General features: G+C 38.7%; 1 protein-coding gene across 1 annotated transcript in view; it reads right to left on the reverse strand.

Moving 5' to 3' along the window:
- The window catches only part of spock1 (SPARC (osteonectin), cwcv and kazal like domains proteoglycan 1), a 242,627-nt gene extending 226,392 nt beyond the window's left edge, over nucleotides 1–16,235 (reverse strand). Inside the window, exons 1-2 of the mRNA XM_084133115.1 lie at nucleotides 16,093–16,235; nucleotides 15,549–15,698 (exon numbers count right to left, since the gene is read on the reverse strand). Coding sequence (XP_083989241.1) covers nucleotides 15,549–15,698 — 150 coding nt within the window. The 5' untranslated portion in view covers nucleotides 16,093–16,235. The remainder of the gene's footprint in view (nucleotides 1–15,548; nucleotides 15,699–16,092) is intronic.
- Between the last annotated feature and the right edge of the window lie 3,740 nt (nucleotides 16,236–19,975).

The following is a 19,975-nucleotide window of genomic DNA, read 5'->3' on the forward strand; positions in this document are numbered from 1 at the left end:
GCGAATTTGAGTGTGAGATAAGATGTAAGTAGCTAAACTAAACATTTCATATTTGACCGTTTTTTTACACTGTAAAACTTTTCACTGTAAATTTACAGTAAAGGGTTACAGTGTAGGTCATAAATGTGAAACGAATGACAAAAATAATCAGGCAAACGAATATACTTTTGTCGAATTTCGCCATTTTGAACTGAAAATAGGCCTATGTAACGTGACTCGTGTAATGTAATAATTAGTTTACTGTCATTGTGAGAGGACAAGAAACATTAACAAAGCCGTTTTCATCATGTTAGCCACAAGATTAATAATGAATGTGTACATGTTGAGAATTAATATAATACAATTTGTAGCCTTCAGTAAATTAAAAAAAGTTCAGCTTCAGGAGGGGAAGAGACGGGGCAAGACGAGGAGACTGAGAGAAAAAGAAAGAGTGATGGATAAGAAGTGAGAGCAGGTATTGACAAATAATCTACTGCCTGCTGACATGGGTTTAAAGCTATTTCTTATTTTTTTGGGCCTTCAAACGTCTTGAAATGCACATATCAGAAAAATAAAAAAAATTAACCCCCCAACAACCTCAAATTTAGGACCTCTTTGATTATAAAGCCCTGTCTACGGCCCTGTATTAGGAATAAGATCAATAATGAATGTGTACATATTGTGAGTGAATTTAATAAACTTAGTTAGGCTACCTAGCTTTCCTTGTAGCTTCCAGTAAATGAACGCGTCTGAGAAAATGATTCATAAATCAACCTATCAGTTGACCCTATGTTTACTTTCTTCACTGACAAACGTGAAAAGCCTATATCAGCCTATATCAGTCAAAGCTCAGCTTTAGGAGGGGAAGAGACAGAGCAAGAGAAAAACAAAGAGAAAAAGAGTGTGATGCTGATGAGGAGAGAAAAATAATCAGCTGCGTGACATGGTTTTAAAGCTATTGTTATCCAATTTTTTTGGCCTTCAAAACATCTTAAAATGCACATATGTAGATCAGAGAAATTGAAATTTTCTCGGGGGAGCCTCGAACCCCCATAACTAGCCTGCCTCACATTCGGGACCTCAGTGATGATAAAACCCTGCCATCTGCATGTTAATGAAACTAGTTAATAGTGAGCATTAGACGCTAAACTTAAGTGTTACCTTTTTTTTTCTTTTTTTTTATCATACCCTCATTGGGGGCTGAGCCACGGACACAGACTGATTCATGTTCCATATTGGTCACACAAATTTCAGTTCAGTTAGAACCAGATGCATATTTGTATTGATGATTCTAATTGTTGATATTTGTGTTTTGAAAAAGTTTTTGATTCATGTTTTGACTCCTAACCAATTTTCTACATTAAAAATTCTCTTTTTATTTGGGCTAGTAAAATTCATTTCGGGCTACCAAAATCCCGAAGGGCTACCAGCAATTTAGAAATTTCGTGAGCCCTGGGGTCCCAAACAGAAATACGTCATCAACTAGGCTTTATCGTTATTATCGAGGGAAGATTAATAATTCTTATCGTGAGGAGATTTTTTACCGGTATATCGCAAACGATAATATATCGCCCATCCCTAGAGGATGGTTGGTGCATGTTCTGTTTCCAAATGCATGATATAATTGACCCAAACTGCAGCTACATGTACACACACACACACACACACACACACACAGCAGCATGCTTTGCTTCAAGGAATATGAGAAATAAGAGAAAGATGAATACAGAGAGAGAAGACAGGGGTGGAGGTTAAAAAAAGAGACAAAAAACAGCCATATCATGAAGACAAACCAACAATAAACCAGATGGACGGAAAACAACTTCTGCTTCTCTCTCCCATCAAAGAGACGCTGACATGACTGTCACCCACATAGACAGAGAGAGAGAGAAATCCTCCATTCAGTGAGCTGGAAAAACCTTGAGAAAGAGCTTCACCATCCAGTAAAACACACGCCTCCTTTAATGATACGGATGGGAAAATGTGTAGTTTACTTTAATATGTCTGAGATGAAAGAAAACACTATATTTCACTTGCTAAAGCCAAAGGTTCAAACACACACATGAATGCAGGTCCTGCTTTCTGCTGAAATATCATCATATCAAATGCACAAATCTTTTTTCAAACTAAATTAGCTGATATTTGGACTATGGGTTCATTTCTGAAGTTGTTTTTGAAGTAATGGCTGCGCACAGTGGAGAGGTAAGAGAGGCAACACACAAACACACACGGCTTTCATTTTTCATCCACTGCTTTAACTCTGGTGTTTAAATGCCTCAAACCTGAAATCACAGCTAACGTGTGTGGCGAGCAGGGCGAGTCCGAGGGCCGTGAGAGAACGGCGCGAGGCCGGTGGCGTGATTACTGATGAGTGACGCACCGGTCTCGTATCTCTCACGGAGGAGCGGAAGCATAAAGGAGGAGCGACGACAGTGAAGATCGAGAAAGGCCAGGCCTGGATTTTATTTGCTGTTTATGTTTTATTTAATGTGACAGCAGTCGTCCGTGAAGGGCGATATATTCATATTAAAGGGCGAATTTTTATATTAAAAGCTGTTGAATGTTCGCCGGTTCCCGTCTCCTTCTTCCCACAATAACGAACTTTGCTACAACGTGCTACTAAAGTGCATTGCATCCTGGGAAGAGACTAACCTCCAAACTCCCACACACTCCCACATCATGCCATACAGGTCTCTCAGTAGGACTTTGCTCACTTTTCAAGCGCCTGATTGATCGATTGATTGGTGGTGTGTCTGCAGCCCTGTCAATAGGCCTAACATTCCCTCACACATTAACACAGATCACAGTCTGCCATGATGGACCACATAGAGAAAGACAAAAGGATTTTATATTTATAATTGTACATTTACTACCGTTCAAAAGCTTAGGGTTGAATACTTTTTCAATTCAGCAAGGATGCATTAAGAGACAGTAAGACATTTGTAAGGTTACAAAATAAATGCTGTTCTTTTGAACTTCCTATTCATTAAAGAACCCACAAAAATATTATCAACATTGATGATAAGAAATGTTTCTTGAGCAGCAAATCAGCATATTAGAATGATTTCTGAAATCTCATGTGACACTGAAGACTGGAGTAATGATGCTGAAAATATTATGTGTGTAAACAATGCGTGTATGTGACTAATGCAATAACATTTAGCAATGTAGTGCTTTTTACCATATCAGTAAAATTACTGAATCTGGTTGTCATAGACAGGATTCGGTCTCAAAACCTACTTTTCTACTATAGCTAATGTTTTGTGCATCAAAGGCACATCTGAACACATCAATGATGCCCAAAACTGATGTTTTAAGATGCAGCTCACTAGGTTTTGAGACACAGCCTCAGATAGAGACAGATGAAAATGTCTATTGTTCCAAATCCTCTGTCTTTCTAAGACGCTTCAGAATTGAAATCTGTCCTTGCAGCTCCTAGTCCTTCACTTCATCCCTCTATTCTCATCATGCACACGTTCACAGAACTTGCTCAGCACAGTCATCATAGTCCCAGCTGTGAGCACTCAGTGTAATACCGTCTGTCAGCACATGCACACACAACACACACACACACACACACACTGTTCAATCCCGTGGGTTTACACACCTGCCTCTCTTAGTCATGTTCCCTCAGCAATTCTGTTTGGCTTTTCTGCCCAGTCTAATGAATTAACAAATCAATAGAAACAGTCGCAACACATGTGCTCACAAAAGGTAGAAGGAACCAACTTTAAGATAGCACAGCTAGATGCAAAAACAAATCTGTGAAAAATATAATCTGGATCCGGGTGCATGACCCTTCTAATGATGGCAGAAAACAGTCAGCGATATGGCAGCTGATTTAGGCAGGTGTGTGTGTGTGTTGCAGGGCTGATTTCACGGCTGATGGAGCACAGGGTCAGAATGTGTCAAAGAGAGTGAATGAGAGAAGGAGAGAGAGAAGGGGGAAGGGAAGTCAGATGTAGGACAAAGGAAATGATTTTAGAAAAGGGCTCCACATCGGTCCTCTTAAACATGCTGGTCTTCAACCAGCAGCCAGAATAGCTCTAATCAGAAGGCAGAGAGCAGGATAATGTCATCAGCAAGTTAAGTATAACTTAAAACCCCAAATAAACTCAAACCCATCATTATAAACAATGAATCTGAATACATTTAAAGTGCCTGACGCATTGCTCTGAAGTGCAGCGTGATTCACATTCAGTGGACAGGCACTCAATTCTTATTTTCATCACACAGCAGATCTACTCAACTCCAGCCACTCTATTTTGTCCTTCTATCTGAATTCAAATGAATTTATTTACAAATTTTATGCAGGTGAACTGCATACTTGGATTGAGCTGACAATGCCTTTTAAAAGTGCATTCAATTGCTGAATTTGAATTGAGGCAGCAAACAGAATACAGAATGCAATTTGAATTTGAATGTACACTAAAATTTGCTGGATTCTTTTTTTACCCAAACTGCTAGATTCTGCCTGTTGGGTCATTTTGTTGGGTTAAATTTTCACAGTGTTGGGCAGTTTTGTGTAACCCACTAGTGGTCGACCGATATATCGCCAAGGCCGATATATCGGCCGATATTTGCCATTTTTAAAATATCGGCATCGGCCGATAAGTTTTTCTGATTGGCCGATGTGTTGGAAGCGGGGCTTTTATTTTGACGGCGCTCCTGACTTTTATTTTGACGGGTGGCGCTGAGAACACCAGCGCCTGAGAAGAGAACGACAGCGCCTGATCACACAGCGCTCACTCACATTCTCCGTCTTCATTAGTTTACGATCTCTGTCAGTCATATCTAATACTTTGTTAGACAGAACTGGTAAACAAAGAAAGTAAATGGTAAGTGAAAAAGTAAAGCGTTTGCTTTTATATTATTTGTAACAGAAAAGGCAAACAATCAGGCTAAAATACTTTCTCATTTACCGTCAACATTCAGCAAATGCGCATCTACATCATTTAAACAAATATCTGAATATCTAATAAACATTTAATTTCACAAACCTTGCAGATTTAATCGAATCCAGCTGTGATATCTTGTGTTTGTGATATCATTTGTAGCCTGCATACACGTGTTACTGCGAGTGACGGTCGGTCCGTGCGAAGTGAGTTAATGCAAATAGCTGTGCTATATCCAGTTGCCCACTGTGTCATATTCATATCGTTTTCACTGTGTGCTGTATGTAAAATTAGCGTTACCTTGTCTTTATTTGAAAAACTATGATTACCATTGCGCATGAAATTACCAGATTACTGAGTGCCCTGTTACAGTGTTTACTTCCTTTTTATTCACATATTCATGTATTTTTAAACAATTACTTTATTTGTGAAAAAAACTGTAACAGGACTGCAGATTCAAGAAGTTGCCATCTAAAGTATAAGCATGTTTATTTTAAAGATTTGTTTTATAATTTATTTCTAATTTATTAAATATTGATTAAAATAAATATAAAGTATATATATATACATATATATATATATATACACTCCTGAACAAAATCTTAAGACCGGGGGAAGCATTCCAAGTTTTACGCATTTCGTGCTGGTGGATCATAACAGGGTTGTAAGTTCTGCTTCAAAATGCCAAAAGAAGAAACAGGAGCAAGACACAAAAAAATAGAGAGTAGGCAATTTATTGAAAACTTCATTTAAACTCAAACAGGCTGTTCATCAGCTGATCAAAAGTTTAAGACCATAGCCCAAAAATAAACCCACAACAGAACTAAAAGTGTCAAAAAAAGACTATAGTAGCCCCCCCCGTTCTTGTTGATCACTTCAAACACTCGCTTCGGCATGCTTGATGCAACTTTTTCCTGGAGGCTGCTGGGAACGTTGCTCCATGTGGTGAAGATGGCTTCACGAAGGGCATCCACGGTCTGGAACTGACGTCCGTTTTTGTAAACTTCTCTTGCCATCCATCCCCAAATGTTCTCAATGGGATTTAGATCAGGGGAACACGCAGGATGGTCCAGAAGAGCGACGTTATTCTCCTGGAAGAAGTCCTTCGTCAGGTGGGCGTTGTGAATTGCAGCGTTGTCCTGTTGAAAGACCCAGTCATTACCGCACAGACGGGGGCCCTCAGTCAAGAGGGATGCCCGCTGCAACAGATCCACATAGCCAGCCGCCGTTTGACGCCCCTGCACAACCTGAAGCTCCATTTTCCCACTGAAGGAAAAAGCATCCCAGATCAAGATGGAGCCTCCTCCACTGTGCCGCGTAGAAAACATCTCCGGTGGGATCTCTTTGTCATGCTAGTAACGTTGGAAGCCATCAGGACCGTCCAAGTTAAAAAAAAATTCTCGTCAGAGAATAAAACTTTCTTCCACCTTTCAATGTCCCATGTTTGGTGCTCCCTTGCAAATTCCAAACGGGCAAGTTTGTGGCGTGGGAGGAGACGTGGCCTTTGAAGACGTTTTTTGTTCTTGAAGCCCTTCTCTCGCAGATGCCGTCTTATGGTTATTGGGCTGCAGTCAGCATCAGTAAGGGCCTTAATTTGGGTCGAGGATCGACCTGTGTCTTCACGGACAACCCGTCGGATCCTGCGGCTCATTGCAGGTGAAATTTTTTTGGGTCTACCACTTGACTTTTTTGTCCCATAACTTTCAGGATCTTTTAAGAAATTTAAAATGACTGTCTTACTGCGTCCAACCTTGGCAGCGATGGCACGTTGCGAGAGGCATTGCTTGTGCAGCTCAACAATCCTGCCACGTTCAAAGAGAGAAAGCCTTTTTGCCTTTGCCATCAGGAGATCATGACAGTGTGACTGCCTGAAGAACAATGACATGAAAGCCATATTTTACCTTTTTATGGCTATGGTCTTAAACTTTTGATCAGCTGATGAACAGCCTGTTTGAGTTTAAATGCCGTTTTCAATAAATTGCCTACTCTCTATTTTTTGTCTCTTGCTCCTGTTTCTTCTTTTGGCATTCTGAAGCAGTACTTACAACCCGGTTATGATCCACCAGCGCGAAATGCGAATACTTGCAATGTTTCCCCCGGTCTTAAGATTTTGTTCAGGAGTGTATATATATATATATAAAATATTGGCTTTATATCGGCCATCAGCCACCCTGCTCTCTAAGATATCGGCATCGGCCATCAAAAAACCAATATCGGTCGACCACTAGGGCTGGGACGGTATGGATTTTTTCTTACCGCGGTTGAAAAGCAAGAAATTCCCGCGGTATAGCGGTAAACCGCTTTAAATCAATAACTAAACTAAATTAAAATGTTGTATGTAAGATAACGTTAATTAAGTTGTAGGTTACGTTTCTAATGTCACAGGTAGCCTAATAATCTCAAGGTTTACTGCTTACACGATTCTTTTGTAGTTTGGTGTACTAAAGTGTTGTTCTAAAATAAACATTCACGAGTGTACCTTATTACTTCTTCTCACTGCTGATTCCTGATGGTTTAGAGGACGAGTCGCCCGCTGTCGTTTCAAAGAATAGTATACGGCGAGCGCGTCAAGCATAAAATGCCTCGTCCACTTGGGGAGGCGCGCGCGCAGTCAGAGAAGAAGAGATAAAAGCCCACCCACACTGACAACTGATTGGTTGACTTACCGAAACGGCCCAATCAGGATGCTCTCTCTCGCTCCCTCTCCCTCTCTGCCGTGCGCTACACGGTTTGGAACACAGTCTCTGTCTCGCATGCACACTCTTGCTCGCTCGCTCTAGATTCCGGGAGATTTTAACTAATTTGCGGGCATCATGGAGCCGCTATTAATATGCGGGAGACTCCCGGAACTTCTGGGAGACTTGGGATGTCTGTAGGTACTCTCGCATATAGGCCTAATAGTCAATACGAATGGAATGTTATTATGTGTCATGGAACATTGCGCTCCCCAACTCACGAAAGGTCGGATGTGCTCCATCTTTTGATGGATTCAAGGTTTTCTAAACAAAACTTATGTAAGACACAATGTCATTAGACACAATCCATGTCATTAGAATCAATGTAATTAGACACAACGTGCACACATGTGCAGGCCAATGCTTTTTTTTTTTTTTTTTTTGCGGTGATGACGGTGACGAGCTCAGACCCGCGGTAGGCATCATGTGACCGCGGTATTGCGGTAATGCGGTAACCGCCCCATAACCCACTGCTGGTTTAAGTTTCACTGACAGTTGAAAATTATGCACTTCCTCACAAACTATCCAGTCTGCTGCTTTATAATAACCCACTGCTGGTTTCCCAAACTAGATTAAACTGGATCAGTTTGTCAATGGTCATTTTGTCTTCTGTCCCACAAGGAAGCAAAATTATAAAAAATTGACATTTCAAGAAATTCTTATAACTATAAGTGGAATGATCGATAGAACGATACAATGATGGAAACAATCAATAGAACGACAGACAGACAGTCAGTTAAGCCATTATTCATCTCTCAAGTCACTGGAAATGCCAGGTCTGATAAAGGTTCACACATAACGGCACACAAGATAGCAGCACAAATGCAGTTGATATGATTGTGAACAAAGCCAAATGATTTTATGACCCGTCATATATACTTTCTAATAGTCCTCATGTCAAGCTTGAATAACAACAAAATAAATCAATAAATTGCATCACTTTTTCTAGGGTTTTCTCTGCAGTCTTGTAACATAAGAACCTTCAAACATGATCAAAACCTATTTTCCTCAAAAAAAGGAAAAAAGGTTTTCTATCAAATGACACATGTACTATATTTAGTTTTTCTGTAGATTTATAAAGCCATTACTTATAAGTATGCCACTTGAAATCATGCAAAATCATTATGTAGGCCCTATGCCACTTGAAATCAGGATGTAAAGGGTTAACAGCGAGTGTCAACAGAGAGCTTACATATCACTTAAATATAAAGCTTGAATAATCGGGATCGGGATCGGGATCGGTATCGGTCGATCATGATGACAAGAAATCAGTAGTTGGTATCGACTGCAAAAATCCTGATCGGAGCATCCCTAGTTTGTACAACTCCATTTCAGCTACTTATGTGTTAATTATTAACTGATTGATTAAGTAGTTTTATTATTACTTTATTATTTATTTTTGGTTTCAGCTTTTGGCCAAGCACATCCTGAATTTTCGGTTTCGGCCTAGAATTTTCATTCCGATGCAAACCTATACAAAACCAAAATTTCCAGACTCTCCTCTGCTGTCCTCAGCGCTCCTCTCTTTAGACGGTGAGCAGTTTCTCAGTAATGAGGCTCATTTACATGGCAGTCACAGCGGTCCCAGTGGATCCATACCACACACACACACAAGGTCTCTCTTATGATTGTGCCCTTTGAGTTCTCTCATAAATGACTTAAAAGGACACAGAATCGAATCAAATTGAACTGTACAGTCAGTAGAACACCTCCTGAATTTGCACTTTTCCAATGATCAAATGATGGTCGGATCTCTGCTGTCTAAATGCTGCTTTATTTAGCTCTGACAAACGATTGATTTCAGTATTCAAACTCTATTTAATGATGACATTATGTATCCCAGACATACATTAAATGGGTGATTTGTTCCAGAAACACTTTTTGCTATGCTGGTTGAAAGTCTCTTCAGATCCTGACGGCAATCATCAAGTTAAGTGGTCTAAATATATTTATAACTTGTCTGTGGAAGGCGTAGGACCATAAAATGTACGTCCAATCATTGAATTCGGTCCGTATGCAAAGATACGATGTCCTACCTGCCTGTCAACGTATGCATTTCCTAACCTCCGCGCACCTGCTCGCGCAGAGATCACACGTCATCAGCGTGTTTCATGCTAAGACAGAGAGTTAGACAGACGTCAGTCACTGAGTACCACAACCCAAACAACAGCCACCTTTTACAGTTTCTCCTGAACCAAAACAACCAGCTTATGCTGCGTTCACACCATAACTGTAATTTGGAAGAGATGGAAACCCGTGATGTTATACTTGGAGCAGTTTGTGACTCGAATTTATGCGTTTCAATGGCAAAACTATCAACGACGAAATGAATCTGCAGCAGTCAGGTGGTACAGGTGAGCCCTCTTTAAGTTGTTTCTGTTCATTATTATTGTAATAGTATGTGCTTTGAGACGTGAGGTAGTTTAACGTCGTCTCGTGATGCTTTGCAAACTCTGCTGTGCGTTCATGTGTTTTGAAGGAGGTCGTCACATTCATTCTAAAAATTGCCTACCCCAGCTTCAACATCTATGGTAAAATAATACTTCCATATTTTAAACAACACAAAACTGCTTAGAACAAACCCAAAGCAAGACCTGCAGCATTTCATTAATAAGATTTAAAATAAAAAAAATAAGACCTCATGTTCACATCCAGGCTTTCCACATCTTCTGACAGCTGTAACCTCACCTCTACTGTCCAAATGCATCCAATTCATTCCCATCAGCCCTTAGGAAGGATAGTCAGTCCTTCACATTTAAAGAAACGACTTGACAAGGTCATTTTTCTTTTCTGTGTTGATGTGTTTCCTGATGAAACAGGAAGTTGCAGCAGAACATTTTATGCAAGATAAATCATCAAAAAATGTTGTTTAGTTTTCCTAAAGGAGAATTTGTAATGTGTATAAATCTGCTGCCAGTGTAATCTTGTCAATTTATGAGCATACAAATGAGCATTCAAATTAATTAAGAGATATAGACACTGACTAAAAACTAAACAACTCTGATTTAATGTGGTCTTTACAAAAAGTAAATATTTTGATTAGAACCAAAAAGATCACTTAATCAAATGAGATCTGCAGTGATGATGTATATTTGTAGGCCGACCCATAAGTTAGCAACACTCTGGTTTCCTACAGTATAAGCCAATAGGATTTTTCCATTGGCAATTGGATTATTGCAGAAAATGGGCTCTATGGCCAATAAAAGTTTATGATTCATACACATTTTTTCATCATGATAATCTTCACAAATGTACAAAACTTTTATAAATATCGAAGCTTAAATTAAATTTGCAGAAGTAAAAACCTACAGCGAACAACACCACACCTACTTGTTAAAGTAAAAGCTCAATTTTTTACAAGTGAGATATTACTTATGTATGTTATGTTGTAGAATAAAACGTGAAAATATCTTGAGCTTGTGTTGAAAACACTGGGGGGAAAAAACCCACTGACTTCAGGATGATGGAACCAGAAGTGATAAAGCTAAATAATAATACCATTATCTTTTACAGTTGCTTTACAGCAGAAAAAAGCAAAGCGACAGTGGGGGCGGTACCGCGGTGGGCAAGTAATGTAATCGGTGTACAGCCGAATACCGTGTAACACCGGTAACACCGACTTCCTCAGCAGGCCTACTGTGAAGCCGCTTTGAAACAATTTCTAATGTATAAAGCGCTATAAAAATAAAGGCGACGACTTAAAATGCTAACTCGTTTTTGGGTTTTGGCCAACAAAAAAACATTATCTCTGCATCCCATTAGAACCTAAGATACATATACCAACTTAAGAACCCAATTCAGCTTCATAAGTAAAGGGTTTTTCGCTTTTAAACCTGCCAAGTGGATGGAAAAACAATGCAGAATAAAACCTGCTGCAGCCAGAGCATTGCATTAGACAGGCCCACACAGATCTCACAACGACCTTTAAAACGAACACTAATTTCAGGCTTCAGACCGTTACTGAAAAATAAATCCTTTCAAAGTGTGTGTGTGTGTGTGTGTGTGTGTGTGTGTGTGTGTTAGAGCTGGGTACACTGAAAAAAATGATTCGTTGAATTGAATAAAAAAATGTATCGTAAGTGGTTGCACACAATTGATTTTAGCTACATTTAAACAAATGCATTAAGTTTAACTTGATCAACTTTAGTTCAACTTAATGCATTTGTTTAAATGTAGCTAAAATAAATTGTGTGCAACCACTTACGATACATTTTTTTATTCAATTCAACGAATCATTTTTTTCAATGTAAAAAATATTGATTTCTCGATTTTAATCGATTCTCATTTTTACGAAACGATATCGATTCTTAAATCCCAAGAATCGATTAGTCATCCTGTTTTTAAGTTGATGAATGATTGGAACATTGTAGAGTGCATCCCATCCAATAAATCGCAATAATCTTTGTGCTTTGTTACTATTGATATGAAACAAAGTCTCAGATTTCAAATTGCGTCCATTTTCTTACGAAATTCAAAAACATAAATACAGTTTTGTCGCTGTGGCGTGAGATCGCTCTGGCTCAGCTCAAGAGAAGCAGCAGCGCGGATCGCACACAATCTTCTCTTCCGCCTTAATAATACCATTTACAGTGTGAAATAAACATGAATGAGCATCTGAAAATGTGTTAAAAGATAGAGTACAACTTATCGAAATCCGTATCATGTCACATGGAATCGCTCAATCAGTGTTTCAAACATGGAAAGACATCAGTAAAAACGCTTGTAAACAATGTCATGTAACGTCACATTTACCTCAGAAAAAACATATCCAGTGACCATAAACTCGTTAATCAGCTAGAAAAATTAACTCTAGAGAGGAGCGTTTTGCTAAATATATGCACCATATTACATATTCATTCTAATTTTTAATGTTCTTCAATATTTGCATGTTTGAATAAATCTGGCAAGTTTTTATGACAGCCACCATTTAAATGTTTATATTGAATATAACTTTATTACTATAAAAATAAATAAAAGTGTAATTGAAGTGTTTACAAATCAGTTAATTTGTACCTTCATTATTATACGAGGCTAATGAAGCCTAGTCGGCTACAACTGACTCCCATAGTTTACAGCATTAGTTAAGAGATTAGTTTTCCTTGAGAAAATTTGCTATGTATCCCAAATAATCAATACTGAATCAATACGAAATCGAATCAAATTTCAAGCTTGTGAATTGAAATCGAATCGAATTGTGAAATTGGTGTCATTACCCAGCCCTAGTGTGTGTGTGTGTGTGTGTGTGTGTGTGTGTGTGTGTGTGTGTGTGTGTGTGTGTGTGTGTGTGTGTGTGTGTGTGTAAAAATGTCAGTCTGTGCTTAATCTTCAGAAAACCCTTAGTTTAAAGCTTTTAAACCATGGGCTCAACACTACCTGTCATCTCTCACCCTGACAGACTGATGGAGCTTCTGGAGTTATTACTCAAATTCACACACTCACACATACACCATTATAGAGAAAAATAGGACTTAGAGCTATGACGGATCTAACGCACAACACTGAAATGTGTGTCAGAGATTTTGCTTTACCATTTAAAAACATATTAAAGCAGAACTGTTTTACAATATATATACATGAGAGAAAACAGAAATCAACATATGTCGCAGGTGTGTATACATCAGCTAAATAACAGCAGGGTTGTGCGCTCAGAATTGAATTGACAATGTTTTTTTTAAATTCCATTTGGATTCCTGAATTTTAATTAAGTTTGAGTTCAAGTAGCAAACAGAATTGAGAATTGCAATTTAAATTTAAAATGAACTGAAATGTGAAGAAAATCATACTGCAATTAGTGTGATTTTGAATTAGATAAATAAAGCTTGTCAAAACAAACGATGGCTTGACAAAGCCTTGTCTGAAAGTTTTAATGCAAAGTAAAAAGTACAAGTTTTTGTACTTAATTTACATATGCATCCTCTTATTTAATCAATTAACTTTCATTTTTAATGGATCAAGGTGGAAGAACGCTTTGTTTCCCAGAATATCATTACCTGTTGCATTTCTTTAAAATTGGAATTCTGATTGTTTCATCTAATGAGAATTTAATCTAATACTAGTTTTGCACTTATATATTGTGAATCTGGTTTTGCATTGATGCCAGACTTCATTTCTTATTGAATAGTCTGATCTTTTGCTGTGTAGGCTATCCTCCAAATAAAAAGAATAAAAAAAGAGATGAAGTGCCTTTCATTTGTGCAGCATTTCATTTACTGGCTTATCTAAAAATACCATTAGCAGATGGTTATTTAATTTATAAACCATTTGCACATTTTCAGAAAAATGACTACATTGTAATCTACACATTCTCATATCAAGATGTAAATTGTTGGTCATCCCACCCACCCCTTATGATTTTTCCAGTGTTGGTGGTTGTTCAGTGTGTGTGTGTGTGTGTGTGTGTGTGTGTGTGTGTGTGTGTGTACTTGTACAACTATCTTTGTGAGGACCAGTTTGAGTTTTAGACAATTGGAGTGAGGACAAAGAGAGTAAAGTGAGGACATTTTGACCGGTCCTCACTTTCTGAGAATCCTTTAAAGGCCTGTTTGAGGGTCAAGACTTGGTTTTAGGGATAAGGTTATAATGAGGTTAGGGTCGGTTTAGGGTAAGGGTTCGGGTTAGGCACTTAGTTGTGATGGGTAAGGTTAGGGTAAGCAGCTAGAGATTGCATTGTGTCAATGAATGTCCTCATAAAGATAGATGTACAAGAATGTGTGTGTATGTGTGTGTGTGTGTGTGTGTTCGATTATGTGCTAATGTCCTTGTCACCTTCCCTTTCAAAGATTCTCTGACTGCATCAGCATTCATAATATCACCTCTCATTAACACAGAAAAATTACTGACACAGAGAAAGAGAGAGGCAGAGATAAAGAATGAGAGAAGAGAGAGAGAGAGAGAGAGAGAGATGCATAGTGAAAGAGAGAGGCATGAAGAGACTCTTCATTTCACCTGCAATCACTTCATCCATATAAAGAGCCTCCGAACCCCCCTGATCTCACTCTCATAACCCCTGAACACACTTATGGACAGGTGCTTCGTTTCGAGATCTCAATCTCTCCAGTGCGGATTACACAACACATGCACGCAACACACAGGCTGCATCCCAATTGGCATACTTTGACTGCATACTAAAACGATGCACACCAGTATCCCAGTACGGCAGTAAACAAGACAGTAACCACATATTTAGGATTTAAGGGCCAAATGTTCTAGCTGAAGAATCAACCATTGATATCTGATAACAACTTTCTTACCAATAACATTTACTGTACACTTAAAAAGCCCGAACAGTTCTCATGTTTTTCAACTTTTTGAATCTGACAGTTCCTGTGCTATTATGTATTCAGACATAATTTGCCCTACTACTGGTTGCATATTATATAGGCTAGTGGATATTAAGTGTGCATATTGAGCTTCTATAAAAGTAATTTTAAGTAATATTCAGCCAAACATGTTATCTACCTAATCTATGCTATCACTTTACTCATACTGCTTTCAATGTCATCTAATTCTGGATGTACTAATCCTAATCTTGCATACTACATTTAGTAGGGATAGTATACAAACACTAGATGAATACAGCCACATTCACCAAGCTGACACATATCCATTGTTTTGAATATATGAGGTAATATTATATTATAAACACTAGACAATCCCTAACCCTAAAATAAACCTTTAGGGCGTTTTATATTTTAATTAATACACCATTTTGCTCAAGCTTTTACCTAGTGGGAAAGACAACAAAAGAAGGATCAGTCAGCTTTTGCTATTTTTCAGGGATTTTTAAGAGAATTCCCAAGCAGATTAACAAAACATAGAGACCATCTTTTGACTTTTGTTCTGAATTAAGCTGACCAAAATAAATTAAAATGACCACAGACCTTTACGTGGACATTTGGTCCACCCAGTGGCATAAGGAAATATAGTGGGAAAAACTCACGTCGCGGAATTTGTTCCAGTATTTGCTCTTGTCGTACTGGGACACGGTGCTCATCCACTTATCATTGTCCAGCGGGTTTCCATCACTGCTGCCGGTAACCGACACCGTCAAAAACACCAGAGACACGAACAGACCGAGACTCAACATCATCTGAGAGAGAGAAAGAGAAAGAGAAAGAGAGAGAGAGCAGGTGAAATTAGGCACGGGGCACTTGAAGTAAAGACGTCAAGCCTTTTTGAGAGGACTTTCATATAAACAAGCTCAAACAATAAAACATCAAAAAGCTCACTAATTCGTATCCAATAAACAACTCCAGAGCCTCACAGGCAGGGCTCGGATTATTTCTGGATTATAAATCCGCTGAATATGTCCATCTGATATGATTAATCGTCCCTGAGGAGAAAATCCTGAGGTGACTGACAAACAAAAATAACGGACTTTAACGGGCGAGTAAAACGGCTCGCGCTTCCCGCGTTCGACTCCTTAAAGCCTTCTGGTTTAATTGGCTTCATAGTGTTATAACGACATTATTCGTTTCACTCACCTCAAGACGGGACTGTTCTCGATTCCCGGGGCCAAACTGAACGGGTGACTGGAGACCGGGCGGGCGGCGCGTCCGTGGGACCGTAAAGTATCCGAGACACGGGAGAGCGGGTGAGTTTCCTCAGATCTTGTAGCTGCTGCACTGAACACGACCGGGAGAAACGGACCCGTGTAATGGAACGGTGAGCGTCTCCGCCCCCTCTATCGTGACTCCGCCCACTTTTCCTCGATATCTCTCTCTCTCTCTCTCCCCACAGAGGGACGCGACGTTATAACGCGTGACGCAAACTCTAATAACTAAACCGAAACGCTGCTTTTATGATTCTGGAAGCTTTCTTCGCTGAACTTTGTATATTATAACGGAAAGGTTGTAGTTTTGTTGCGTACACACACACACACACACACAAACACTCTCTCTCTCTCTCTCTCTCTCTCTCTCTCTCTCTCTCTCACACACACACACACACACACACACACACTTTGGATGTAGAATAAAGGGAGTGCTGCATTCAGCCGGGAACAAACAAACGCGCTCGTTGGCGTTGAGGTGTGCTGGAGGAGGAGGTAATACGCAGGTGTTGACTTTAAGCTGTAAAACATCCTGTGCTGTGCAGAGGGAATCGATACACCGACATGCTCTCACTCCCTGATCACTCCTAACAAATTAAAACCTGCCTCCGCTTTCATTTGAAATCAGCCTGTAATGGCTCTAAACTGCTGCTGTCCACTGCAGTGAATTCAGCTGCAGGGAGACGGATGGGAATATTGGCTCATGTTTAATTGAATAGAATAAACAAGTCAATGGATTATCTCATTAGTAAACATAACGCGGGGAAAGTATTGAGATTGATATTTGTAGGTGTTCTCCGTAGTCTAGTGCAGTGGTTCAGATCTGCTCTCTATCAGGGTTTGAACCGCTGATCCAGTGAGTATGTGGGGGAGCTGTCCGTTCAGCACCACACACACACACACCTTTACACTGCAAATTAGGCCCAGTAGCCTCTGTTGATGTGTATAAACCACGAGACGGTGCGTCCACAGACTGTTTAATGCTGCGCAGAGGCGGCATACATTTACAGAAATTACTATTCCTGAAATAATGTTATATGGCTCATTCCATTCTAACAAACCCAACATAGGCTAATATAACAAAGTGATATAAAGAGGGGACACTTGAAGAGTTGTCCTTGAAGAGTTCGTTGCCTGCAAGTATGATGCTATTATAACAGTTTTTTATTTATTTATTTATTTATTTATTTATTTATTTATTTATATACTATATGATGGTAACAGGATTGACATATAACCTGGTAACAAAAGCACTTAGCATTTTTTATGCACACTAAAATCTAAAGATATATAAATAAAATGCAAAATACTTGCTTTTCTTTTCTTTTTCAATCTATAATGTATATAAATGTACAAATACAGCAACGAAAAGTTGGAAGCATGACAGGGGATAGGCCAAAAAGGCAGAAAATGTATATAATAAAGTAAGTGTCACGGATGCACACGGGAAGCAGGAAAATCCAAGTGCAGTAATTTATTAAGAGGGCAATCCAACATCGTTGTAATCCATGCAGAGGTCAAAAATCCAGAGAAGCAATCCAAACAAGAACAGGTATAAACAGACAAGAAGTGTGGTGACACAAATTAACGACTCCGTACACATACAGAAACAGGCAGAGAATAAATACACACAGATCTAACAGGACTAACAATGAACAGCTGGGACAATGATTACGGGCAACAGCTGAGTGTAATGAACAGTGATAAGTGACAGACAGAATGCTGGGAATTGTAGTCAAAGTGAAGGACACCGTGAAAACGAGACACAAACCAGACACTGTGACAGTAAGGTTACTGAATTTTTATTTATTTATTATTATTACCTGTAATAATTTTATGTGCATAGTAAAAGTTGCTATTCATGGTTTAAACATGCATAAGTGACACAAAGGGCATTTAATTTGTGGAATGACTCATGAAATTGATCTATCAATATAATATAAAGTTATTTCAGTAACACTTAATTTTAGTGTCCAATTCTCACTATTAACTCATTGCTGATTAGCATGCATATTACTTGGACATTGGCTGTTTATTAGTACTTATAAAGCACATATTAATGGCTTATTCTGCATGACCATATTCTGCATCCCTTAATCCACCCAATACCTAAACTTAACAACTACTTTAACAACTACCTTACTAACTAACTAATAAGCAGTAGGAGTTTATCGTGGCAAAAGTCAGTCAATAGAGAATTGGACCCTAATCTAAAGTGTTACCATTATTTCTATAGAAACATGAATGAAAATGTGAAATTATAACAAAAATATAATAATTGCTGAAGCAAAACCACATCAGAGCCTCTAGGAACTGAGATGGGTTAGAGATGCATAATAATCTGGCAGTCTGTACAGCCTCAACTCAGCCTTAACTCAATTGTGTAAAGACGCCTTTAGAAAGGTCTACACATTAATGCATGATGGACCTTTTAATATGACAAAACAATTTATCACTAAATCCATCGTAATCGAACTAATGATGACCTTGGCAGTGGTCATTGTGTTGAGTCACAGCATTATTAGTGCATGAGTACTATAGTTCAGAAGTCACAGATACTGAAAATGACTTATGTAGGGTCATATTGGCTGGTGTGACTCGGTGGTTAAATATTTGCGCAGATGGTAAATAAAAGGTTGATGGTTCTAACCCTGCAATGGCTGATTTATGAATTGTCATCTTTAAAACACTGAACCTCCTGCGACGAAACATGAAACAACCGCCAATGACATCTATCATGCTCTGTGTGAAGCAACAGTTTCTCTCTGTCAAGCAGTCCTGTATACGTGAGTGTGTGTGTGTGTGTGTGTGTGTGTGTGTGTGTGTGTGTGTGTGTGTGTGTGTGTGTGTGACATTAGTTTGTGTGTTTAATTTATTCCGTTCCACTCCATTGGCTTAATGCTGTTAATGTTAAGTGGCAATATTTTAAAGTGGGTAATGTAGGTCAGTGTGGTTTCTGATTATGTGCCGTTAACATTTTACACTTTGAAAATGTTAGAGTGTGTAAAATCAGCCACAGCCAAGATATTTACACAGCTCAATCCGCATGATGTATTTCTGAAATCCAGCTGATTGACATGCATATGAGAGATGCATTAAATTGTAAATGAGAGAAACGCTGAGCACACGCAGAACAGATAATTTTAATTGAAAACTTTCACTTGTGCACTGAGGTGCAACACCAGAATATTGAGAGCGGTTTCACATTTTTCTCTGCTGAACAAAACCAGCTAATTATTCTTTTAGCATACACTATATTTACTTAACAGAGAAGTGCGCAAGCTGGTAATTGTTGAGGTTATGAAATTACATAGGCTAATTTGTTCATTTCCAAGGAAAAATGCTGCATTTTAATGCACAAAATGAAAGCTCTCATATAGGCACAGACAGTGACAGGACGCCCTCTATTGGCTAAAGGTTTTGTGCCTCCAATGATTTAAATTGATAACTATTTTATTATTTTTTAGGACCAAATTAAATATATATCAATACTTTGATCAATGCACACTTACAGCAATTCAATATTACTTTTCTTTTTTGTCACTGATTGATTTTTGTGACACTGGACTTAAACCATACACTGAAATAAAATAAAACCAAGATTATTGGAGTACGTTGTACAAGAAAACACTGTCAGATTTACTACTTTAATATTTAATTCAATGTGGTACTTGCCATTTCTTTGTGATTGTTTGTGAAATTTACTAGCAATTTCCGAGTGAAAACTGTTTCTTTCCGAATGGTTTTCAGTGTGTGTCGTGACCAATGCACCATAGCTCTGAAATGAATAAAGGAAATTATGTTTTTGTGTCTCA

Source organism: Abramis brama (assembly GCF_963993115.1).
Source record: "Abramis brama genome assembly, chromosome: 13".
NCBI lineage: Eukaryota > Metazoa > Chordata > Actinopteri > Cypriniformes > Leuciscidae > Abramis > Abramis brama.